The sequence below is a fragment of the Oenanthe melanoleuca genome, chromosome 13, assembly GCF_029582105.1.
Source record: "Oenanthe melanoleuca isolate GR-GAL-2019-014 chromosome 13, OMel1.0, whole genome shotgun sequence".
In the NCBI taxonomy this organism is placed as follows: domain Eukaryota; kingdom Metazoa; phylum Chordata; class Aves; order Passeriformes; family Muscicapidae; genus Oenanthe; species Oenanthe melanoleuca.
The window spans coordinates 12,378,735-12,404,015 of NC_079347.1; the positions used below are offsets into that span (position 1 = coordinate 12,378,735).

At 42.2% G+C, this 25,281-nt stretch overlaps 1 protein-coding gene and 1 long non-coding RNA gene across 2 annotated transcripts; one reads left to right on the forward strand and one right to left on the reverse strand.

Annotated features, from left to right (window-relative positions):
* The first annotated feature begins 337 nt into the window (after positions 1 to 337).
* PPP2CA (protein phosphatase 2 catalytic subunit alpha) lies at positions 338 to 15,762 on the forward strand. The gene is made up of 7 exons (XM_056502694.1): positions 338 to 670; positions 11,795 to 12,004; positions 12,506 to 12,679; positions 12,816 to 12,905; positions 13,193 to 13,354; positions 14,079 to 14,197; positions 14,938 to 15,762. The coding sequence occupies exons 1-7, from the start codon at positions 569 to 571 to the stop codon at positions 15,008 to 15,010; spliced, it is 930 nt and encodes a 309-aa protein (XP_056358669.1). The 5' UTR covers positions 338 to 568; the 3' UTR covers positions 15,011 to 15,762.
* On the reverse strand, positions 15,463 to 25,279 carry LOC130258943 (uncharacterized). Its single transcript, XR_008841556.1, has 2 exons — positions 24,871 to 25,279; positions 15,463 to 23,307 (listed from the first exon to the last, which is right to left on the reverse strand). It is a non-coding gene; the product is annotated as an uncharacterized LOC130258943 (long non-coding RNA).
* Between the last annotated feature and the right edge of the window lie 2 nt (positions 25,280 to 25,281).

The window sequence follows — 25,281 nt, forward strand, 5'->3', positions numbered from 1 at the left end:
CGGGGCCCGCCGGGAGCGGGACCGGGCCGCAGCACACACACCCGCGGCCCGCCGGGAGCGGGACCGGGCCGCAGCACACACACCCGCGGCCCGCCGGGAGCGGGACCGGGCCGCAGCACACACACCCGCGGCCCGCCGGGAGCGGGACCGGGCCGCAGACACACACACCCACGGCCCGCCGGGAGCGGGACCGGGCCGCAGCACACACACCCACGGCCCGCCGGGCGGGCGCGCGCGGTCACTGCCCTCACCCACCCCCTCCCCTCAGCGCGCACTCGCGGCCCCGCCCGGGCCCCGCGCACGCGCTCTCGGCTCCCGCGGCGCCCCCTCCCCGCGGTGGGACGGTGACGTCAGCAGCGGCGGCCATTACACGGTGCGGAGCGAGGAGCGGCAGCGCTGCCGCAGCCGGAGCGCCCCGGGCCGCCCTCTCCCCGTGCCCGCCCGCCCGCCCTGACGCTCTGCGGCCGCCGCCGCTGTGGGGAGCGCGGATCGCAGGGGCCCGCGGGGCGGTGCGGCAGCAGCAGCAGCCGGTGAGGAGGAGGCGGAGGAGGAGGAGGGGGAGAGCGGGATGGAGGAGAAGGTCTTCACCAAGGAGCTCGACCAGTGGGTGGAGCAGCTCAACGAGTGCAAGCAGCTGTCCGAGGGGCAGGTGAAGAGCCTGTGCGAGAAGGTGAGGAGCAGAGGGGCTGCGGGGCGGCGGCGGGGCCGGGCAGGGCGCTGCCGGCGGGGGCGGCGCCCTCGGGCGGGCCGGGGGCTCGGCGCGGCCGGGCGGGGGCAGCGGCCCGGGAGCCGGGCCCGGGGCCGGGGCCGGGGCCGGGGCCGGGCGAGCCGCGGCCCCTCGGCTGTGCCGGAGCCTCGGCTCCGCCTCCCGCTCGCTCAGCGCCTCCTAAAATGGCGCCGCGGCCGCGATGGATCCTTGGGAGAGACCCCCGAGAGACCCCCCCTCCTCCCCCAGTTAAAATGCTAAATCAAACCCCAAAAGCCTGAGTTAGTACTGAATGAATTAATGAAAATAAAAGCTTGTGGTAAGCACTTGGAAATTACACGCGGTAAAGAGCTGGTGCTTTGATTTTTTTTTTTTTTTTATTTTTCATGATATGAATAAGCAGACATGTTTATAGCTAATTAAAGGGTAAATTAGCTTTGAGGTTTTGGTTTTCCAGAGTTTCTGAGTTTCATGGAATTCACAGATTAAGCAGTCGAGATCCTATGTAACAGCATATTTTTGTGGTGATGGCTTGCAAATGTTGAGACGTGGATGTTACAGAGCAGTGTGTTGATTGAGACGTTCATAGCCTAGAAAGGTTCTAAGCTTTCTGCAACCCAGGACAGATTGCGTTTTGGAAATTCAGGAAGATTTTGTTCTGGTACCATCCAGAGGCATTTTCCAGTTGAATTCTAATTCTGGATGTGGCTTAATAGCTGAGGGTTGTTGGTGTTTTTTGTGGCTTTTTTGTGTGTGGGATTTTTTTTTTTTTTTTAATTATTGTTATTTACTGGGTTTTTGTATTTTTGTTTTTAATTACTGATATTCCTGTATTTCTAGACTGAAAGATGGAATATTAGTGAATTTTTTGGGAACTGGATATTAAGGAGTACATGAAGTTACGGATGTACTGGCTTCTAAAGAAGCTTATGTACTTGCCACAGGAAGTACCTAGAATATTTTAAAATTGGGGTCATGCTTTCAAATACTTCATCAGGTTGTTTTGAAACAAAATTGTTTCGAGAGGATTGTCTGTGAATAAAGAACTTGCAGTGCTTTTGGCCAGACCAGCTCTTGCTCCAGTACAGATTTTAGTTCACTGGTAATTCAGCAACTCAACACTGTTTCCATTTGATCTGGGCTGTGTATTTTACAGGATGTTGCAAGTGAGTGACAGTGTCACTGCCTCCCTATTTCCATGTGTGTTTCCAGTGACAGCTTCTTTGTTTTGCTTTATGTGAGAGGCAAGTATTTCACTTGCCGTCGTTTATAAATTAATGGGTACTGGGCCCTGAATCCCAGGGTGCACCCAGAGTAGTGAGTGCATCTGGCTCCATTTTGTGGGGTTGTGTGGTAACTTGCAGGACCATGAGGGATATATAATGTACAAAAAGCTTTCAGTGTACTGGGTGTTTGGTTCAGTGAGAAGTAGGCATACCACTAGAAGTTCCTTACAGAAGATACAAATAGTCCCAGTCGTCAGTGTTGCACAAAATGACATTTTTGTTTTTTCGCAGTGAAGAATAGAAATCAGCTGTATTTGTGGATAAATGTGTAATGCTCATCACCAAGATAATGGTAAAGAAGAAAACTGTGTCTGACTACTGTGTGCTGAGATGAGAAACCATGAGAATGTGGAAGAGAAATCTGCTAATCACAGTATTATTTAGTAGCAGCATGTTGTGTGTGGTCAGCACTGTGCAGAGTCCAGCCACAGGGCTGGTGATGTTAGGGAAAGTTGATTTGTTGCTGATAACTACGGTGGATTTACTTGGAATTTCTAAGAGTAGTTAAGTTTCTTCATGGTTGCTGATGTAAGGAATTGGAAGTAGACTCTGAGGCTTGGAATAGGTCTGAGTTTCCCATTTTCTTGTTTCTGCTGTGTTCATGGAAGTGGGGTGAGAACTCAGTTCTGCACCTTCCTGCTGAGGGACAGCACTTACTTTAATGTGTTTCCATGTTCCCAGCACTGACTCTCAGAAACCTCATTGGGTTGTGCTTTGTTTGGACTGTTTAAGTAGTTTTGTGCATGTGATGACATCAAAAGGCTGTTTTTCCATCAATAGTTTAAGGACAGTGTCAAATACAGCTCTTGTTCCAAAGGACAGATAAAGACCGTACTAGGTATAAACTGTTGTTCTTCACCACATTGAGTTGCAGCTAGGGCTAGTTAAAATAAACAATTTTGAAAAAAATGAGGGCTTTTTCCTGCTAAGACTGATTGGATTATTTCCTTGATGAGTATTTCTTGATCTTCTGGGGTTTCATGTGTGCAGAACTGGTGCCTGTCTAACAAGAATAAGCTTAAAGACTCTCTTTTATTTCAGTATTGATACCTGAAGAACATAACAGCTTTTTTATAAACATGATAATTGTGCAGCCATTTGTGCATCCCAGTTTCTTTCTTTGTGTGTCTGTCACTAAGCCTGGTTACCTGGGTGATGGTGGTGGTGGGAACTGGGCAGAAACCTCTTCGAAGTCTAGAAGTAATTTGTAGCCATGAATAATACATTATACTTAGACAAATCATTTGAAATAATCAACCTCTGAGTGACAGTTAAATTGTTCTAGGCTTAGTACGTGCTGTGTGTTTAGTGTTACATCAGTTGAGTGACCAATTACGTGTGCTTTGCTTCAGCATTTGAGAAGTGCAAGTTCTAAAAAATGGTCAAAATATACCCAGTCCAGTTACTGTTACATTTCAGCACTGTTTGTCCCCTTAGTGCTGAATTTCTTATTGGCAGAGGTGAAAGGAAGGCCTTTAATGCCAGGTGAGAGTTTTTCCACTGGCCATTTTGAATAAAGGTTTAGAGTTTCTTTCCCATACATTATGAGGATGGAGGGAAATGGTCTTGTCTCCTCTGTGTATAAATGCCCTTTATCACAGGAGCTGGGGGTGTGGTACATTGCTGAGAAAGGTGGGATGGCAGTCTAAAATTGCACAAAGGAATGAGGTAAATTTTTGGATAGAGTTTACTTTGGTTAATGCAGAAAGTATCTAGTGCAGGTGGAGGCAGAGGTGTCAAGAGTTGCTCCCCCCAAAACACTACTCCATAATTTAGTGAGTTTCACTGTGGCATCTCCAGTTTTTGGAGAGAGAGAAGATTTTTTGGTCATATATACTGTATAGAGTGTTCAGGATTCTTCAATTGCTAGTAAAAGACCTTTGAATGGATAGTGCAGTTAATCAAAATATTTTAAACTAAGTGAAGGGTTGATACTGGTAAAGGCATTCAGGAAACCTTGATTCAAGTTTTGACTGCACCTTTTGATCTGTAACAATGATGTTGTTTACATTTGTTCTTTGATTTGTCACCATTGCTAATTTTTATTCTGGGCCAGACTGGCCTCTGGTATGGACCTTGTTCATGGTGTATATTTCTCTTTTTTTTTCCTGTTGTAGAATTTTCACTTTAGCTCCTGATCTTCCAAGTCAGATGCTTATACCTACTTCATCTGTGTGGGTTGCACAAACTTAATTAGCTTACATTAAGTGACTTAATTTTGAGAGGACAAGTATATTTCTGATGTAGCTTTATTTTGGGTCAGAAAACCCCTGTGCAATCCAAGTTCAGTTCCTCTAATGCATAGGACTTGCATGTTCTGTGGATCTCACTCCTGTGTTTTAAGCTGAGTTGTCTGCCCAATTTCTTTTTCAGACACAGAGGCACATGTTCCCTTCTGCTTCCTATGCTGTCCAGGAGTTGCCTTTCTTAGCTGCTTATTTTTGGCCAGAAGTGGATTTTTAAATTGTTTCCAGCTGCATTTGCAAGGACTTTTCCATTTGCTAGCTTTTGCATTCTCATATCCATCATGTATAACTAACTATTCTTCAGACTAAGATGATTGTGAAAATTAATATTCCTGTCTGAACTTGCTGTAAATCAGCCAAGAAACCTGCCCCAACAGAATTGGCAAGTAGTAAAAGTATGGTGTGCCCTATGTGGTGGGCTGTGCATTGGGCAGGTTTTGTGTCCCTCCACCCCAGCCCTGGCAGAAGAGGAATGTGCAGCATTGCAGTTCTGCCTTGCCACTGCACTGGCTTCTGGATTCTGTAGCAAGGGAACTGCTGCCAATGGTGGGAGGGCCCCTGAGTAGCTGTTCCAGGGGCTCTGGGAGACCGGAGGGTGGTTTAGGGCTCCTTTGCTGCTTTGTTGAACTACTCAGGGGTCAGGTCATTGACGGGGCCATGTAGTTACACCTTCTCTCTCTGAAGAGTTACAAGTGTAGTGACAAAGCCTTTTGTAACATTTAAATGACTGTATTTTAGATTATTCTGGAACACTTAAAAAATCGTTTCATGCCCAGTGTTCTGATTTGTTGTGGTTTGTTTTTTTTTTTTTTTGTTTTTTTTTTTGTTTTTTGGGGTTTTTTTGTGGTGGTTTATTTCATTTTGTTTGTTTCCTTTTGGTTTTTGTTATGGTTGATCATGAAGAATGGAAATTGTTTCTTTCCACAGAAGGCATTTGAAGTGTCAACCTCGCCAGCCTTCTCACCTCGTCCAGATTTACATACAACATCTTGATGTACATATAAAAATTTAGTCTTGAACGTGCCAGTGAGTGTAGCATCAGCAATTTTCTGTTTTTTGGGGTTTTATTTTTTTTGTGTGTGTTTTTTTTTGTTGTTGCTTTTTGGTATTTTGGGTTTTTTTGGTTTTTTGGCTTTTGGTTTTTTTCTGTTTTGTTTTTTGTTTTGTTTGGGGTTGTTTTTTTTTTTTTCTTTTTTGTTGTTTTGCCTTTTTTTGTTTTTGTTTTGATTTTTTGTTTATTGGTTTTTTGATATTTTTTTCCCATTATAGTAAGTTCTGTAAAAGCTGAGTTGTGCTTGCAGTGAGATGTTTGGTTTTGGTTTTTTGCTTTTTAGTTGCAACATTAATTGTGTTCAAGTAGGAGTGAAAGATGCTTGTGCTGTTTTGAGCATAGCTTAAGCTAACAGCAGGAAGCACTCCTAAGTCAGAGCAGTTCCTCTTTGAGTTCTGCTAGTTTGAGACTAAAGACACATATGAGGCTGCAAGACTGATGTTCTTTCCAAATGTACCTGTGCTGAGGCTGTTGCCTCCTCAGGTTTCATGACGGTGCTGCTCTGTGATCGCTTCTGAGCCATTTTCAGTTACTCACCTGGGTTGCGTTGCCCAGCACAAAACCCAAACTTGTCTGGCAGGAGTTCATACAACAGAACTGTGTGAGGGGAATCACAGGAGCAGGGATCGAATTTTCACTCTTGCTTAGGGACCCTTGAACACTACACCTGTATTCAGTAATGCTATTAAGTTTTTTTTTCTTCAGATAGTATATATTAAGCTGGAAAAAGTTTATTCCTGACTAAAGAATAAATACTGGAGCTCAGTTACTCAGTAGCCAGGTCTCCAATATTTCTGCTGAATATTTTGAACATGCCTTCCAATACAGATGTTTCTTGCTTGCTGGTTGGTTCTAAACTCTTTCTTGAGTTTTGACATGCCATCCTCCAACTGGTGTCCTGACCTGTAGCATGACTGTGCCAAGCTGTGTTGAAGTTACTGGAACAAAAGGTTTGAGAACTTTTTGAGTTAATTGCACGAAGCTGGACGTGTTTATATGAGGCACAACTAGTTTGAGAATAGGTTTAGGCTATTTCTTTTTTTAACATCTTAAATGATTCAAAATAAATACAGCTTGTTCTACAGAGAGGACTGAAAAACATCCTTGTAAGTGGTCAGCCTTACTGCACTGCTGTCACTGCTGTTTCTTGGAACTTCCATGAGGCAAGGAAGGCCAAAAGGGTTCCTGACTTTTTATGTTTTTGACTTTTTATGTTTTTTAAAAAAGCTTTTTCTTGTTTATTTTTCTTCAATTTAAAGTTAAAGATACTAAGATCTTTTGTATGAAGCAAAATAATGACACAGTTCTTTCAGAAGACCCTCTTCCTATCCCCCCTATTCCTGCTCTTGTCAGCTACTGACTGATAAATAGCCTTTCCCCTTCTCCCAGATTTGCCTCTGAGGGCAAGAGCACTTATCAGTTACTCTGAATGTGTTATACCACTACTGATCTTTTCAAATGGAAATGTTGAGGTCGCTATCAAGGTTTCGAATGGTGTCAGTCCTTACTTTTGTAATACAAAGGAAGAAAGGGTTATTTTGCAGGAGTTTGCTGCTTGCATGCTTTCTTGTAGACCTAGAACTTACAGGCAATAAGGGAAAGTGGTTGTCTTATTTTAACCTTGCAGCAGCCCTGGCATCGGGGTTGCTCTTTTGATTGGGTAATATCTTGTATTTAAACTGGTCTCTCACTGAACAGCAGAGATTAGAAATAAAGGTTCACAAATCACAGAGAAAGCAGATGCATTATCTAATGTCCTGGCAAAAGAGTATTTTGCTGCTCAATATTTCTATGTGGATGGAAATCCTGGTTTTACTTACTTTGGAATACTAAATAATTAAATGTCAGTGGGGACCTTTGAATTTTAATTTTGTTCCTGCTTATACATTCACACCGAACTCCTTAGTGCATTGCAGAGTTCAGCATAAATCAGTTTCCCATTTGTATGTGTAGTCTGACTGCCATGCCTCCTTCATAGAAGGGTGTTATTGGAGGCTTCATTTATCTAGTTTTGTTTAAAATGTCAGACAGTGAATGAAAACACCTTTTGCTTAAAAAAATAAGCCCATCTTTTGTCTGACCCTGCTCTCTTCTTCCCAATGTAAGGAGTGGGGGAAACTCTGTAGAAGAATTGCTGACTGTAATGGATGACTTTGCTTGGAACTGGAATCTTTTCCAGGTCATGGTGTTTGAACAGCTAAAACCAGTATTCATTCCAATTAGCTGATCACTGTGCCTTTAGTCACATCCTGTGCACCTTGGTGACAGGAAATTATGGGTGTGGTTGAAGTCTTCAATCTCATCAAAATATATTTATGGTAACTACAAACAGCTATTTCTTGGTTACAGTGGATGCTTCTCATTACACACTTTACTAGACAGCATGGTGGGCTGCAGGTGTGAATTCTGTCTGCCAAGAATGACATGTTACCATCTGCAGCCATGACTTTGGGGCTGTGTTGTCTAATTAAAATAATGGTTGTATTTTTTTTACTGAGTTAGTAGTGGTAATCATTTGATGAGTCCTTCATAGTGCTGCTTCAAGCATTGATTTACAATTCTACACAGACACAGTGATGTTTACAGTTGGATTGGGTCTTACTGTTTTCTTTTATGTGCCCCAGAGCTTTTCAGGGTAGATAATTGGGCTGAGTTTTCAGAGCTGATGCTAGAATGTAGAAACCTAAGAATGGGTTGGAGTAATTACAGAATATCTGGTATATTCTAGAAACACTGAGTAATTTGGGTACAGATTAATTCAGAGGATTTTGCAGAAATGGACCACTGGAAATTATTTCTTTGAGACAAGGTTGATGATGTACACTGCTCATGGGGAAAAATTGCTTATCCTCAGAACAGAGTAAGTTGAGGGAGTAAAATGGATTATGGCTTTTACGGCTTTGACTCTGAGCCTTAATTTGTGGCATGTAGGATAAAAATATTTGGAGGGAGCAGGGGAAATAAGAGATATATCTGCATGCATACAACCCATGCATCTCATTAAATAAACTGAGGATCTGAGAATCATATGGTAGTGACTTTAATAGTCATCTTTTCAAAATTCTTATCCATGGCAGTTAATCCACTTGGATCTTGTACTGTCCTAAAACAACAAAACTTATCTTTGTGTTTTGAGAACAGCGTTTTGCAGAGATGTGCTTTGTAAACAGAGCCACCAAAGCAGCTTGGTACTGTTCAGCTGGGCCTTTGAATGGTGTGCAGCAGGCCAGGAATCGTTTAATTCTTAAGTACTAGGTTGTGGTTTTACGCAGTGCTTCTCTTTTTATAGTAAAGTGACAACTGTTTATTTTCTTGTGTGTTTAAACCAATATTAGTTTTATTCTTGTTGGGTTTTGGGATTCTACAAGTTTTCTCTTTATAGTGACTGAGTAAGCCAGTATAAAGTCAGAGTGAGTTTCAGTCACTATGACTAAGCTGAAATGTATTTGATATGTGCTTATTGTTTGAACTTTGATATTGTTCTGAGTAAAATACGTGACTTTCCACCTCAGCAGTAGTGTTTATGACAGCATTGCACTTGGTTTTTCTTGTATTCTTCTTGTGTAACTGTGTCTCACAGCTGTTTTTTCTGTCTTTGACTTCATTGGTAATTGGCTGTAAAATTAGCATTTATGAACTTGAAGTAACATGTTCTTTGCAGTCTTATTTTGTGTGTGTTTGCGCTGTATTTTGAAATCTGAGAGTGTAGTGCTGAAAAAATAAACTGATTCAGAGGCAGTTTTGCAACTGTAGGTTGTTGATAACAAGTTTTTGCTCAAGTACCACGGAAGTTTGATTTGAGATGGTATTCTACTATGTAAAAAACATTAATTGGGTGTTGCAGGTGTAAAGAAGTTCAGGGCTGTCTTAATAGTAGGAATTGTTAAGAACTGAAAAAAGGCAGAGATACAAAAGAATTAATAGGTGCTTAAGAAAATCTGTTTCTGAATTTTATCATTGTTTGTCCTGATGATAGGCAGTGAAGGCTGGATGTTTCAAAATGTTGATATCAAAATACTTTATTGTTGCACTATTATCCTTTTTGGCAATAGGTCCCAGGGTGTTTGAAGTTCAGGGGGTGGTGTGTGTGTGTCTTACCTAGTTCTCCTTTGTTAGATTGGATCAAGGAGTTTTCTGCCTTCTGCTGAAGGATGCTGAAGAATGCTCTACTGCTTCCTCTTTCTGTCTCTGAAGTGTAGGAGAGCTGCTGGTGGGAAGTCCATTTGTTGGAGGGGAGGATGGGTATGGGGGATGGAGTTGTGTGACTTGGCAAGTTAGCAGCACCATCAAGAATCAATAAAAAGAGGGAGTGGAACCAGGTGGAGTTGCTGTGTGTGATCCAGTACAAGGTCAGGGGCACAGATACTGCAGGAGGAGTATTAGTGATCACTTACCTTTGTGAAGTTGCAGTATTAAATGTGCTGTTGTCTCTCGAGCTTGTGTTTATTGTGTTACAGTATATTGAAAATACTTTTTTTCTTTACCTTTTTATAGGAGTTTATTGTGAAATTTGGGATATAGTAGACTGCTTGTTGGTGACTTGTTTTCAGGATGTTATTTTTATCTACTGTCAGCTCTGCTGAAGTTCTTTTATAGAGCCATATAGAGTGTTTAAGCACTTGAGTATGTGCTGCTGCTAATACTGTGGGACATAGGACTGTAAACTAACTAAACAGTTCATAACACAGTGTTGCATGAAACTGGTTTTAGAACATGGAAATGCACCAGCATTCCTCCACTGCAGGATTTAAACAGAGGTTGCTGGTTTTGCAAGTTGACCTGGAACAGTCTTTTTCCATCAGAGTAGCTGTCTGGCTTGTCTACGTGTTTGGTCATGTGCGTATCTGTGTGATTTAATATTTAAGAAACTGAGGAAGCAACAACTCAGTTGCTGAAAACTGCCATTCTCAGCACAAATGCTGCATACTTTTTGATGAAAAATGAATGTTGCATTATTTGTGCAGTGCTTCAGGTGTGTTAAGAAAATCCATTGGTAGTAGAAACATTCTTATTAAAGAGCAGGTTTTTTTATATCCAAGTGCCATAAGCATCTGTGATGTTCTCTGTCAAAAGGAGAATTAAGCTGGCTAATGCTTCTGAATGTAAGACAGTATTAGAAGAGGCTAAGGCTGTTAAAACACCTTCAAAACATCCGGTGAGTATCACTGCATTAAAATTAACTCACGTTGGGCTATCTTAAAATAAATCTGCACTTTTAGCATCGACCACAAGCTAGGAATGACCTATCTTTAGTACTGGGCACAGTGCAAGTGGAAACTGTTATATGAGACTGACTTTTGATGTAAATCTGTCTGCAGAGTGACATCTAAAGCTTTGTGTTGTGCAGGGTGCTTAGCCATGCTGTATTTTTTGCATTTCTTTGCAGTGAAACATTGAATTTCATTAATTTTCATCATTAAACTTTTGTGTTGCTTCTGTTTGAAGTGGTGACCATGGTGGTCAGCCAGGATGATGTGTGGGACAGTGACACCACTTTTGGGTGGGAGTGTCAGCCACTGTCTTGTAGACAACTTGGGTTGTAGACTAGAATATAGTTTTTATATATTCTCTTGTCATTTAGGTAATGAGGTGAAAAAGGATCCTTTTTGAATAGGAGCATTGACCCTTGGAAAAACAGGGAAATCTTAGTAGGTGGTAACTAGTAAACTTGTTACTATTTATATTTCTAATACCTTCTTGGTTTCACAGATCATTGTGGCATGTATCTGGTGACTGTTTTGAGAACAAACTGTAACAACTGTCTTGCATTATTTCAAAATTACCTTTTTGGTGCTATATTTAGCCTATGCTTCGTCAGACAAATTACCTTTGTCTGCAACTTCTATATACACTTTTTTTTTTTTTTAAAAAATGGTGATGGCAAAGATCTTAGCCAGCTTTGGTTTGTGAAGACACAACTTGGTGTTGTTCGTCTGTATTTAATCACAAAACTTCCTGAAAAAACTTGTGCAGGTAATGACCTGCTCTGTAATTGCTGGTAGCAGTGGATGTTTGGTCTCATTCTGCTTCATGCAGGACTCCCTGCCTTTGCAGGTCAGTTGAAGGTATTTCTACAGGTGAGTGCCAAAGTGTTGGTAGTATTTGACTGTGTCTGAGTTTGGGCTTTTGGAGGTAAGATGTCAGGACTTTTAATATTTCAAAATATTTAAAAACTTTTTAAGTTCCAGTAGTGATGATCATTGCTCTATGCTTTGCAGAACCATTTTTGTAGAAAGTCTGAAGTTTTACTTAAGATACTGTCCTCAAGGGGGAAAAAAAGCCATATAAGTAATTACTAATACGGGGTTTCATAAAGTGAAATGCTGTTTTAAGATAAACAGCATTTAAGTAAAGATAAAATTTTACCTCAGGTACTTCAGAGAAGGAAGGGACAGGAGCTCCTGAAGAGAGCAGGTAGTAGAGTTGGAAGTGGTATAGAGTGTGCTTTGAATAAAACTGCTCTTCATAGACAAACTCATATTTTATGTGCTTTTTTGCTTTATAGGCTAAAGAAATTTTGACAAAAGAATCCAACGTACAAGAAGTGCGATGTCCAGTCACAGTCTGTGGAGATGTCCACGGACAATTTCACGACCTCATGGAACTTTTCAGAATTGGAGGCAAATCACCAGACACAAACTATTTGTTTATGGGGGACTATGTTGACAGAGGATATTATTCAGTTGAAACAGTCACATTGCTTGTAGCTCTTAAGGTAACTTTTCTTCTCCACTTTAGTTTTGTATAAAATATGTCATTACTATCCTGACTCAATATCTATTACGATTTTCACTGCATTGGTATCAGAGGTACTGAAACTGACTTCTTGGCTGTCTTAGTTTTCTAAGTCACTTCTTAAAAAAAAAAAATAAAAATGTTCAGGTGCAAGCCTGAGCTTTATCTAAAATGACTGTTCATTTTTTTTTACTTGCCTAAGTAGCAATCTTTAAGAATTTGCTTGGAGAGTTTAGCTTAATGCACAGGTGTAGTGAAGTCCACTAGTAATAATAAATACAACTTGTAATTAATCTCAAAAGTATTCAGCAGTTGAAGATTGAAAAAATCATTCCTTTCTTTTACCTCAAAGGTTATAATTAAATCTTCAGAATGTTTGGTTTTAATTGCTTTATTGATGTATGGCAGGGATTGAGGAGTGCAGATTCTGTTCTGGGGAAGAGTTGCTCACTGATGTGCTAAAATAAACTGTCCTGTTTAGGTCCGTTACCGTGAACGTATCACAATTCTTCGAGGGAACCACGAAAGCAGGCAAATCACACAAGTTTATGGTTTCTATGATGAATGTTTAAGGAAATATGGAAATGCAAATGTTTGGAAATACTTTACAGACCTTTTTGATTACTTGCCTCTAACTGCCTTGGTGGATGGCCAGGTATGTTGACATTTGATGAAGTTGAATGTTTTGGATTGAAGGAATCTCATGCAGATTTTTCTCATAATCATTTATTCCAAACAGTTCCAGCTGCACTGATGATGCAAATAAACTTCATATTTCTTAACTTTTGCAGATTTTTTGTCTACATGGTGGCCTCTCTCCATCTATAGATACACTGGATCACATCAGAGCACTTGATCGCTTGCAGGAAGTTCCCCACGAGGTACTGAAAAATAATTTTCTAAGCCAATGAGATTGATTCAGCATGTATTGGGGGGTAAAGTTGTCAGGCTGAAAATGAAATTCAAATCAACTTAGCAGTGTTAAAGTGCGTGTCTTCCTGTTTTGTATTTTTTTAAAGGAAAAATGGGGGGCATGTCCTTGCTTAAGGAAAGAAACATATTAAATCTCAGAGTTGTGCAGGGATGGTGTGAGTGCAAGTTTTTTGGGTTTTGTTTGGTTTTGATTCTTTGTACTTCACCTCTGAAACATCATCTACATGTCTTACAGGGTCCAATGTGTGACTTGCTATGGTCAGATCCAGATGATCGTGGTGGCTGGGGAATTTCTCCTCGAGGTGCAGGTTACACATTTGGACAGGATATTTCAGAAACCTTTAACCATGCTAATGGCCTTACATTGGTTTCAAGAGCTCATCAGTTGGTAATGGAGGTGAGCAGGACAGCCTGTGTGTTCAAACTTTGGATTGTGTCCTTGGCCCATTTATTCCATTCTCTGTGTGTCAGAGATGTGCATATGCTGCTGTGACAGGTGATCTGGCTGAGACTCTTCCAGAAACTTGATCTTGACAGTATTCACATGCTATTAAGGAGTTTGACAGTGGAGTAACCTTTATTTTGGCCTTGTTTTCTGGAAAATTTACAGTAATATCCCAAATCGAGTGTTGATACTGGATATAGTATTGCATTTCTTTGTAGATAAAAAGGTTTTTAAATATGTGTAATTTTTCTTTTTAGCTTGGATGTGTGCTTTTGTTCTTGGTGTCTAGGTATTCCTAGCAGTTCAGATTTTTAAGTGTATGTCTGGACTCTGGTTTTGGTAGTCACAGTTGAAAGTTCAGAGTAGATTGTGTACTTCAGAATTGCTGTTTTAACTATTAAATGCGAATGCAATGGAGAAATCTTGCTCAGGTGGTTTGTTTTGTTTTTCCAGTATCTAGCTCATATTTGCTAGTAGGAAGCAACCTTTGAAGGCCAAAATTCTTTTTTACCCTTTTTTTTTCTAGAAGAGAAAAAAGATACAGCCTTAAGCTTATTTAAAGTAACCCTACAAATGCCACTTAGGGCTGTGTGCATTAAAAGGTCGGTTTGTAGTCAGGCTGTTACATGGGGTACATTAACTTGGTTGTCATAATTATTTGTTCATTCCTCTCCAGGGGTACAACTGGTGCCATGATCGGAATGTAGTAACAATTTTCAGTGCTCCAAATTATTGTTACCGTTGTGGCAACCAGGCTGCAATTATGGAACTTGATGATACTCTAAAATACTCCTTGTAAGTATGTTTAAAAATGAGAATTACGTTGCCCATGATTTTAAGATACCACTTAATTGTGTTGAAGTATAAGCTTTTTCCCCTTCTCTAAGCTTTTGGGAGGTGGAGTGAGTGTGGAATTGTTGGGGTAGTCACATTTAAAGTCTTGGAGTCAAGCCTCTGGAACAGTTGCTATTGAGTTCTTCTCTGTCAGATTGAAGTGAGACTCCTCATTTTTGTTTTGTATAACTACCTGGATTTTAATGACTTACTGTGTAGGAATGTGATTTGAGAGCAGGAGTAGTGTCACATCTAATGCCTTCCTGTCGGTCTCGGGCAGGAGACTTTTGGAATCTTTGAATTCTTCAGGTGTTGGGATGTGAGCTTTTTGAATGAGATTTCTAATTAACTATTGCAGCAAAAACTTTACTAGTAAATGAGGCAAAAGTACTGTGCAAACTGCCTCTAATAATAACTGGAGACTAACTTTTCTAATCGATACTAATCTTTGACTAGTTTGAATCTTAAAGCTAAAATTAATTTATCTCCGCATCTTTATGGTAAGAGGAATTTAAAATGTCATGGTTTCAGTACATACTAATAGAAGTGGAAGAGATGGAACATTTGTAGAATACTTAACTTGGTTGATAAACCTTGCAGAGACTGACCTGTGTTAAACCACTGCTCCTGTAATTCATGCCTAGAACATACCTGAATGTAAGCTGAGCTCTTGTGTTTTCATTGATGTCTGTGCTCTTCAGTTTGCAGTTTGACCCAGCACCACGTAGAGGCGAACCGCATGTTACTCGTCGCACCCCAGACTACTTCCTGTAAAGAGATTTTAGACCTGTACAGTATTGCCATGAACCATATGTTGACCTAAAGAAAATGGGAAGAGCAACAGTAACTCCAAAGTGTCAGAAAAATATTTAACATTCAAACTTTGTTTTCACATGGACCAAAAGACGTGCCATACTCAATACAAAGCCTCTTGTCATCAACAACTGTGACCACTTTAGAATGAACCAGTTCATTGCATGCTGAAGCAACATTGTTGGTCAAGAAACCAGTTTCTGGCATAGCGCTATTTGTAGTTACTTTTGCTTTCTCGGAGAGACTGCAAATAATAAGATGTAGACATTAACACCTCGTGAATACATTTAACTTTCCATTTAGCTATAGCTTTATTCAGCATGACTGTAGATAAGGGTAGCAGCAAACAATCATTGAAGCTTAAAGAACATTTTTAAAATAAGTACCAAGGCCTCATATTTGTTCTGAAACTGTTTGTTTTATTTTCAGGGAATACTGTTTAATTTAATTGTATTGATTTTTTTTTTTTTTTTTTTTTTTTTGTCTGCACTCAGTTCCCTTTTCCACTCTGCCCTACCATATTGTCCCTTGTAATTGTCCAAGGATAGTGAATTACTTTGAACAGAACTGTTTTTTTTCTGTAAAACAATGTTACTGCAGGAGAGAGCTGCAGTGTTTTTCATAATAAACTTGTGAACTAAGTATGGAAAAATGTCAAAATTGTAATTGCATCTCAGGTCAACTGTGGTTTAATAAACTAACATGTAGCTGGATGGGTTTTATAAACTTGCATAGAAGTTTCCACTCTATAAATAACTAAAACTGAGGTGATTTGGAGTGTGCTGGAAAACTGACCTTTAGAATCCTGTCCCAGGAAGGTGCCTGGGCCTGTGTCTCACAGCTGAGAACAGCTTGCTGGTTACTCACATGTTGCTCTTTCCCTCTTGGTGCTCTACTGAAATACTCAGAAATGGGAGAATATAGGTTCACTTAACTGATTGTGTGTTGCTTTATTTCAAGTGTAAATCTAAGTCATTTACAATGTAGGTGCTAATACTTAAAATAATTTTTCTGAAAAACTAAGAATAAAACCAGTTTTGTAAATATTAAAGGAAACAACTTTACGTTTAGTGCTACGTGTATTTGCCCAGGCTTCCATTCTGAAAAACAGTGGTGTGTGGTTTATATTAACTTCTGTTTAAGTATTTCCTTTCTGCTAACATCTTCAAAATTTGAACCCAAATTTGATGATTTGGTTCAAAGCCAAAATTCATATATTATTCCGCCTTACGGCTTGTGCGTGAAACTTCTTGAGTACATCTAAATGATGTACCTGGCTATTGACTTAATAGAAGGACTCGTAATATTCATATTGTTTGAGACTTGAAGTTTCTTGGGCACAGTGTGGATTCTGTAATAATGTGGAGGTTTGTTTTTTACACTGTTTCTAAGGGAACACACAGAAATTTTACAAATGTCCAACTCACCTGGAGCTTTAGTCCTAGACATGCATTTTGGTACTTTCTTGCTTTTCTGAAAAGCTGGAGGACCACTTAATTCTTTAACTTGCAAAGAAGAGTCTGCATTTCATCAAGCATTACTTCATCCCCTTTCAGAAGGGCTCAAGTGATTGCTTTTCCTTCAGCAAAATTTGAGCCTTGTCCTGTAGGTTGGGTTCCAGATGGCTTCTGGAGAGCTCAGTCTGCTGTAGTTTCATCTCTTACAGGAAGAAGTGCATGCTAAAAATAAGTGCATCTGAAGTGGCTTTTTTAAATTATATTGGGAGCTTTTGCTTTGATCACTATTAAAAAAATCCTTTGCTGAGAGCAGTTCATGTTCCATTCCTGTCGCTTGTCTTTCTCTTGTGTTTGTGTAGATGGGACTTTGTGCTTTCATTGACACCATTCCTTCAAGAGGAATGACTTTGCCCTATTTTCTGCTTTCCTTGTTGCTTTAATTGGTGTGATTCATCTGCTCTGGTGAGGAGCAGTTCTTTCCTTGCTTCAGTTTCTGTACATAAATCCAAGTGGTTGTTAGTAAAGTCCATGGACAATGTTGGAGTCACTCCAGTTTTTGTGCTTTCCTCTATAATTATGTTGTGATGGTCTGTGTGAAGATTCCAGTGAGAAAACCACACTGAAGGAAAAAAATCAGTTGCTCTTATGAAGCACTAACCAGCTGAACCCATGTTTGGAAGATGCAAGAGAAGAAACAAAGATACAGATAATTGGAGTTTGATTTATTGGTAGCTGATTGATTAGTTTACCTGCACAAAATGTGTTTTACTTCAGCCTCTGACCATGGTGTCTGCAGAGAACTGAGTGGGTTTTGGAGATTACTGGCAATTCCTCCATCTCTACAATGCCTGCTACATTCCATGAAATACAAAATAGAGGCAGAGCTGAAAATTCCATATTGTTTAAGTGGAAATATCACACCCAGCTCTTAGTGGGGAGGGCTGACATTAGGGTTTAGGTTATCAGAAGCAGTTGGGAATGAAATGGTACTTTTCCATGTTATTTCTCTTTTTTTCTTCTCAAAGCCAGTAAAAAAAAATACACATGCATACATACAGAGGTGTATGGATTTGCTAGATTTTTTTCCCCCTTCGCCCTCATTCTACAGCTTTCTTCTCATTTGCACCCTCTGCTTTGTCCCTCTGCTTATGGCGCCCTCTTCACAGATCCCTGGAGCTTGGGGCTGGCTGCTGCCCCTGTCCCTGCTCCATTGTCTCTGACCAAGCTGCTGCTGTAGATGGATGTTTGTCCAAGGTAACCAACGTGTGTGACTGTCACCTGGTGCTCATTTTGGATTGTTTCTAGCTGCTGATCCTTCTGTACACACTCAGTATCCCTGCTCCAAGTGCTTGGGCAATGGTACCTTGTTTAGGTCTTCTGATAATACCCTGGCAAGAAAACTGGATGCATGGGAGAGCGCAGATAGAGCCTTAACTCCTTACCCATGTGTCTGGATGGTAACAAATTCTGTCCTGAGTAAAAGGTGATGAGGGACATCCTGCCAGTGGAAATTGTGACATTTCACCTGCCTGTGTCTTGGTCCAGTTCCTGTCAAAAGCTCCTCTAGTAACAGAAAAAACGGCTGACAGGTGCCAATACCTACCAATCCATGTTGTGTGGGATTTATTTTGATTTTATAGTAGTAAACTGAAGCACTGAGCCCTTTTTAGGAAGCAATTGTGTTTCAAGGGCCTTGGGACAAAGTCTTTGACAATTTAAAAATTTATCCCGACTCCTAAAGGATTTCGTCCTGTACAAGACAAAACCAAACCTGCTATGATAGTGCTGGGTATATTTTGGGTCTTTTTTCATAGTTCAATAAATATTCATTTTCCCCTCTCACCTCTTTGTTTCCTTAGTATTACTGGAGTGCAGTTCCTGCTCTTGCAGGAGCTGTGACCTTGGGAGGGGCTGAAGAATAAGTACTCTTGTTCATTCAGGAAAAAGAGTTGTAAGAAGATGCAAGTGTGATCGCAGTTTTGAATTTCAAATTAAGAGATGCTCCAAATTCAGTGAGTTGAAGGCGTGGCTGCACTCTCATTACCTCCTTACACACCTCTTCCACACTCATTTATTGCTCTAATTGCTACTTTCGTCTGGATGCAGAGCACTCCTGGAAACTATTAATATGTTTTAAGGGTTCCTATGTAGGTTAGACCAAATTTTGCCTGAGAAATGGCTTTTTACGTGTTCCATGTTTTTTGCAACCGTACTAATGGTTTGTATGAGCTCGGATTTTTGGAGCAAAATGTCTACAAGCAGTGATTTTTGAAGCCTTGTAGAAGGCATTGGATGCCTTATGTGTGCTACAGCAGTCATAACAGAGTATTGGTGTTCTGCAAGTTCTTCTCGGAGAAGGTTGGAAACAGGTAAAGTGTTAAATAAAAATCATACTGGGCGGTGTAGAAATCTTTCAGTACCCATGAACCCACCAATAAAACCCTGCAGAGTCAGCAGTTCATGAGTCAGCCTTTTGTAGTTTTACAAAAAGTTATTTTGGTGCTCTAATTCATTTAGCTGTACTCCTTTTGGATGGGAATAAAGGCAGGCTGCTTTCTTGAACAAGCTTTGGCATATGGACAGGAAAAAAAGGCTGAAGCAACACTTTTGGTTTTAAATTAAACAGTGCTGCATGTTTTAGCCTTCTAAAACCTGTGCTGGAGCTTAAAAGCTTTATTCTTTAAAATGGGCTGAACTACTGACCTCTTAATTACTCTCTGGTAAACAGAACTTTGGGATGGAGACAAATAATTGCTGCTGGAATAAATAATGTTTAAAACATCAGTTGCTAATAGTACCTGGACTGGTGATGGAAGAGGAGCAGTGATCAGGATGACATCCTGCATGAGAACTTGCAGGACAGTGATTTTGAGAACACTCCACTTTGCTGCTACGTGTATCATTGCACAAGGTTGTATAAATTAAACTAAATCTTTGCTTTTGGTTGTCTTAACTTCTGTATATATCTTCCTCAGTAAATTTCCCCCAAACGCATCTGGGTTTTTGGAGGTTAGGTTCTTTTGGTTTGTTTTGTTGCTTTAGTTTGTTTTTTAATTTCAATAAATCTATAAGCTGTTTTCCAGATTATGCATCTAAAACCGAAAGTGCTGAACTGTAAAAGAGGAGTGTCCTGTTTACATTGATAATTGCATGATCGATTGGGCTGAAAGGCTTCAGCCTGGCTCTCAACTGCCTTTATTTTTCAGGAGTTTGAGAAAACACCCCCCCAACCCTAAACCTTGCTTTGAAAAGCCTTCTTTATCGTGGCCGTCAGTGCAGGAGTCGGCAGTGATGGCTACTCTTTTCTGCTTCTTTATTTTATTAGGAAAATGCGGGGTGGGGGGCCGCGAGAAGCCCTGCCTGGGAGTACCCTCTGGTGGGTGTTTCGTTCCATGCTTGACCCACTTTCCAGGCAGCTCCGCTCCTTTTCCACTGCTGTGTTTGTCCTCGGGGAAGAGGAACACAGCCGGCTGCTGCTGGAGCAGGGACAATGCCCAGGGGAGGGGGTGTCACTGCTTCCTGGGAGAGAGGAGCTAGTGATGGGTTCTGTTTGTCTGCTCATGAGCTTTTGCTCAGCCATCTCAAAATGTTACTGGACTGTCCCTTTCCCCCCTGGAATCTCTTTGTAAAATGCTTTGAATGCATTTTAAAATGCTGACTTCTAAAACACACATTTATTCCCATGGACTTTGAAACCTCAAAGTAACTACTCATCATTATTTGTGGCATCAGAGCCCAAAATCTGCTTTTTGGACTTCGAACGGCTCCAGCATTGGAGACCAGTGCCAGGGACCCTTGTAAAGTTAACCCAGTTCCCTTCCCCTCGTACTTATATCAAGGATATTTACAGTTTTATACGGTACCACTGAAGGTCGTTCTCAATACCATCTACAGAAAGCGTGCACTTTCCATTCTCTTGGAATGCCCGGGACCGCATCTCTCCGGCGCTGAGCTCGCTGGCGGCTCCCGTCCCTCGGAGCGAGCCCCGGCGCCACCGCGTGACGCTGCCCCGCCTGCCGGGACCGGCAGGGCCGGCAGCTGCTCTGCTCTCGGCAAAGCTAAGGGGGCTGCAGGTGCGTGACCCTCACCCTCAGCAGGCAGAGGATCAGGGCTTGGCTCCTCCAGAGTGCTCCAGATGATTTCAGAGGATGCCAGGGCAGAACTGGTACAAAAATCACTGTTTAAATATGGGGAGGTGGAGTGAGGGTAAGATTAGGAAATAGGTGCTGCAAATAGGTTTGAGGTAGGTATTTCTATTTTCAATCTTCTTTCTCTTCATTTTTTTAAACTATCTTGAATCCCTGCTGTTATGTAAGGGAGTGTATGTGTATGAGAGTGCTGTTGGAGGAAGAAATAGAAGCTGATAAAAAATCTCACTTGGTGTCTGCTTGACAGGACTTGGTTACTGGATTTTGTCAGTCCATTCGTGTCTGCTCCACTCTGAGAGTCCCCACCTGCTATGCTGTGTCTAGCTCTGGGATCCCTAATATCAGAAGGATATTGTGGACCTGCTGGAGCAAGACAGAGGAAGCCATGGAGATGCTCCAAGGGCTGCAGCCCCTCTGCTCTGGAGCCAGGCTGCGAGAGCTGGGGGTGTTCACCTGGAGAAGATTCTGGGGAGACCTGGGAGCCCCTTCAGTGCCTAAAGGGATTACAAAAGAACTGGAGATGGTGTTGGGACAGGGACCTGGAGTGACAGGACAAGGGGAATAGCTTTAAATTGAGAGAGAGCGTTTATCAGACTTGTACTGAGAACAAGAATTTTCTTCTGCTGCTGCATTATTCCAAGACTGCTTTAAAAAACAGTGGCTCAGGCCTTTGAGCTTGGCAGTGTCTTTCTACCATCTCTCTCACATTAATAATTCTGATGTTTTCTGGTCTTACACTAAACCAATCAGTTCAATTATTTTCATTGTTCCATTTTGATGTGGCTGCTTGTTTTAAAAAATGTTCCTCATGTTTTTTATTCCTGAAAAAAAAAGGGATGGTTTTTGCAGCAAGTCTCATTCTCCCCCACATGTAGATTAGGTTCTTTTTCAGATTCCATGGTCATACCTGGCTCTCTCTCTGTCTTGGTCTCCCTAATTCATCCAGGAGTGAATCCAGGATGAGTTCTATGAATTTTTCCAACTTGTCAATGGAGCAAAGCTGAGCTCTTTCAGCCTGTCATTGACTTTGACAATCCCACATCACATTCATATTCAAAAATGATCAGTGTGTTATCTCCATAGTCTCTAAATCACCACCAGCAGCTAAAAAAAAAATCCCATTGCTCTATCAAAGTGGAATGTTGAGGTGCTCTGAAGAGTGGGGGGCACATTTTTTTGCCTGAAACATCCAAGGAGGGAATGTGAGGCTGTGGAGCAGACACAGGGCTGTGTCCAGGCGGCTGCTCCCTCGGGTTCAGCACGTTAAACCCTCTTCCCCCGCGGCTGTATGGCTGCTCAACTGGCTGTGCCTGCAGCCCAGGGATGCTGTGAGTATGTAGGTCAGAGCTCTTCTGGATCTGATTAAGCATTAAATCAAGCTCAGTTGCTCCAATCTTTTCAGGTATTTGCTTTGGTGTTAAGCTGATCCCTTCCTCCTCCACGTTCTCAGTGGTCAAAGGCCCTTAATTGTAATTTACCCGTGGTTAATACATGGTGTGATTCTCTGCACTCAGGGGAGCAATGCTCAGCTTTAGGATTATTTGCAGTGCAATCATTACCTATGTGCAGAACAATTGAAATTAGGCCACCCCTTTTTTAAGCAGTCTTGTTCTTTGACTCACAGTTTTAGCCAGGGATGGGGGTTTTGTGCCATTAATACTGACTGACTCACAGTACCTGGGCTATCGCTGCTGCAGCAGCTGCTTTTTCACAACAGATAATGGGAAGCATCTGGAGTGGCTGGGGAGGTTCGTTGAGCGATATGTAGGGCACAGTGGGAGGTGCTGTTGTGTGATTATAGCATATCTGTGACAGCCATCTGCCTCTTTTCGGGGTGTGGGGTGCTTTTGCTGTTTTAACTTTCCCAGACTTCTAATTCAACAGTAGAATTCAAAGTCCACTGAGGATGGAATTTTCTCCTTTGAAAAGCTGTAGAGAGCTGTACCAAGTTTAAAGCTCATCCACAGTACAATTTTTAATTAAATTTATCCACAATTATAATTAAGCATGGAATTTAGCTTTCTGCCTGTTCCTAGATTCCATTAGATTTGTCTTGTGTTGAGAGCAAACCCCATTCCTCCTCTGCTCAGCCTGATTTGCAGTCTGTGAGCTTGTGCATGCTGGTCACGAGCCAGATCAGAAACCTTGGTCTTTGGCAACACTGGGAAAGGGGATTTAGAATTTGTAGATATGTTTTCTGTTGGCCACCTTCTGTTATTGTCTGATTCTCTAAACCAAGGAGTTTTAATATAAATAAAAAATAATAATTTAAGGAAAATAAAGGCAGTGGTTTAGTTTAGTGCACTGAATGTGGTTCTCAGCACTGGAGTATGAGATGGTGTGACTGAGGAAGAAAGAGGTAAATGCAATGCTGATAAATCAAAAAGTCACACTAGATGTAGTTTGGAGGCTTCACACTATATGAGACATATAAATTAAAAATGAAAATTAGGTCCCAATGGTGAACAAAGAGCTTATGTGGTTATCAATACCAGGATCTCCTAGAACTTCTGTTAGTGTCCAAGTCTGCTGCCAAGCATCACCTGGCCCCCCCGGCTGCTCACTCACTGTTAGAAAGAGTTGCAGGGGAGCACGTTACAGAAGCACACAGTAATCCAGGCTGGAAGGGACCACAGAGGTGACCTGGATCCACCTGCAAAGTCAGATCAGGTTGCTCAGGGTTGTATTCAAGTCTGCTCTGACTAACAAGCTGCTCAGCATCCTACAGCCCATGGAACAAGCTTCCCAAGTCAGGCAGTCACCTCCCACAGTTCTTTGGAATTTTATAGAGAAGCCTGTTCTAAGTGATAGGCTCTGATGTAGAACAGGCTGGCTATCAGCTGAGCTCTAGGAGGTCCTTCCTGGCTGAGAATCTATTCACATCATCCATATCTCCAGAGAATCAACCCCAAACAAAAAGGTCTTTAATATTAAATACTTTTCTAATTGTAGTCTCACTTGTTATGTGAGATAGATACTGGCAAAGACTGCCCAAAGAATCTGTGGCTGCCCCAGCCCTGGAAGTGTCCAAGGCCAGGTTGGATGGGGCCCTGAGAAATCTGATCTAGTGGAAGGTGTCCCTGCCCATGGCAGGGTAGGTGGGACCAGAGGAGCTTTAAGGTCTCTTCCAACCCTTCTATGATTCTATGTCTACTCTCAGATGGAAGGAAGTGAGCAAAGGAGAGATGAGTAAGGAGTTCTTAACACTTTACTGGCTTGGCTGCTGAACTGAGGAAAACAAGATTCTCAACTAAGAAATTCTGAATCCTGGGAAAATTCTTCATGTTAGAAGATATTTTCAAGTGGATCTGGCTGTCATTTGTTCCTTAATGTGTGGGGTGCACAGCCTGAGACTCTCTGGGACCCCAAGGGAAGGGAAACCTGTGGCTTATCACAGAATCATTAAGGTTGAAAACATCTCCAAGACTACCAATTCCAACCCTCAACTGATCAGCACCTTGTCAACCAGAGCAGAGCACTCTGCTCTGAACACCCCAAGGGATGGTGACTCCACCACCATGCCAGTGCCTGACAACCCTTCCAGGGAAGAAATCCTTGCTGATGTCCAACCTGAACCTCCCCTGATGCTACCTGAGGCTATAAATGATGCTGTACTCTGCAGTGTGGTGCTGTTGCAGGTATCAGTGTGCTTACAGGCACCCTGGCAGTGTCTGCATTGGAGTGATATAAAAACATATTTTTTGGTTCTCAAAACATTTTTATTTTGGATTGGAAGAAAAGCAAATTGTCAGAATCCTGCACTGTCACTGTGTAAATATCTTGCCTACTTGAAAGCCATTTTGCCACGGAGAGTTGATGCAAAACTGGGTTCAGCAGCAGAGCATGGAGTGCGTGCTGTGACAGCACAACAGTGTTCCAGACACCTCACAGCAATGTGAGGGGTCATAGCCTGCCCTTCCTCATGATGCAAAACCCTTCACATACTCTTTTTCTCCTCTGAAAACCCCAGTACCTGTCGCTTTCTAGCATGCACTGGTGCAGTGCTCAGGTGGGGCTGCGCTAACACCAAGGCCTGGGCTGTGTCTGGGTGCCCAGCTCTGCTCTGCTCCTCGGCCGGGGGCTCCTCGCAGAGCTGGTGTCTGCAGATGCCGAGCTAGAGCTGCCTGAAATTCTTGACGGCACCTAGTGTAGATGTTCTGTGAGCACCACTCAGAGCCAAATCCATTCCCAGATCCAAGGAAGGTCCCGCACGTACTTCCACTTGAGGAAGGCTGTCTGATGTTGGAACAATTTCAAACTAGCCGGTTGTTCAATGCTGTTTTTCCTCTTCCGCACTGGAGCAACCCCTGACGACGGGGTTTCACCGTGTTTACCTGCGGGACGCCTCCACAGATACTCGCAGCATCACCTCGCTCACCCGGGGGCCTCGTGAAGCAAAACGCGCACCGTGGGCGTTCTGGGGCGAGCCCGGGTTACCCTGAACGACCGATTTCATCACACGACCTGCCAGCCGGGCGGGCTGGAGGGCACCGAGCCAGCCCCCGACACGGGTCCCTCCGCCGTCACGGGAGCCCCGCGCTGCCCTCAGGGCCCGCAGGCCGCTCCCCCCTCACCGGGCCGGGCCAGGCCCGCGGCGCGCCTCACCCGCGGGGAGGGGCCCTGCCCT

What these genes read in the sequence shown, in the direction of transcription:
- PPP2CA (XM_056502694.1), top strand. Translation starts at nt 569, where the DNA reads ATGGAGGAGAAGGTCTTCACCAAGGAGCTCGACCAGTGGGTGGAGCAG. An exon ending in CTGCCTTGGTGGATGGCCAG is followed by an intron (nt 12,680 to 12,815) that starts GTATGTTGACAT and finishes TAACTTTTGCAG; the next exon opens with ATTTTTTGTCTACATGGTGG. An exon ending in GATACTCTAAAATACTCCTT is followed by an intron (nt 14,198 to 14,937) that starts GTAAGTATGTTT and finishes TGTGCTCTTCAG; the next exon opens with TTTGCAGTTTGACCCAGCAC.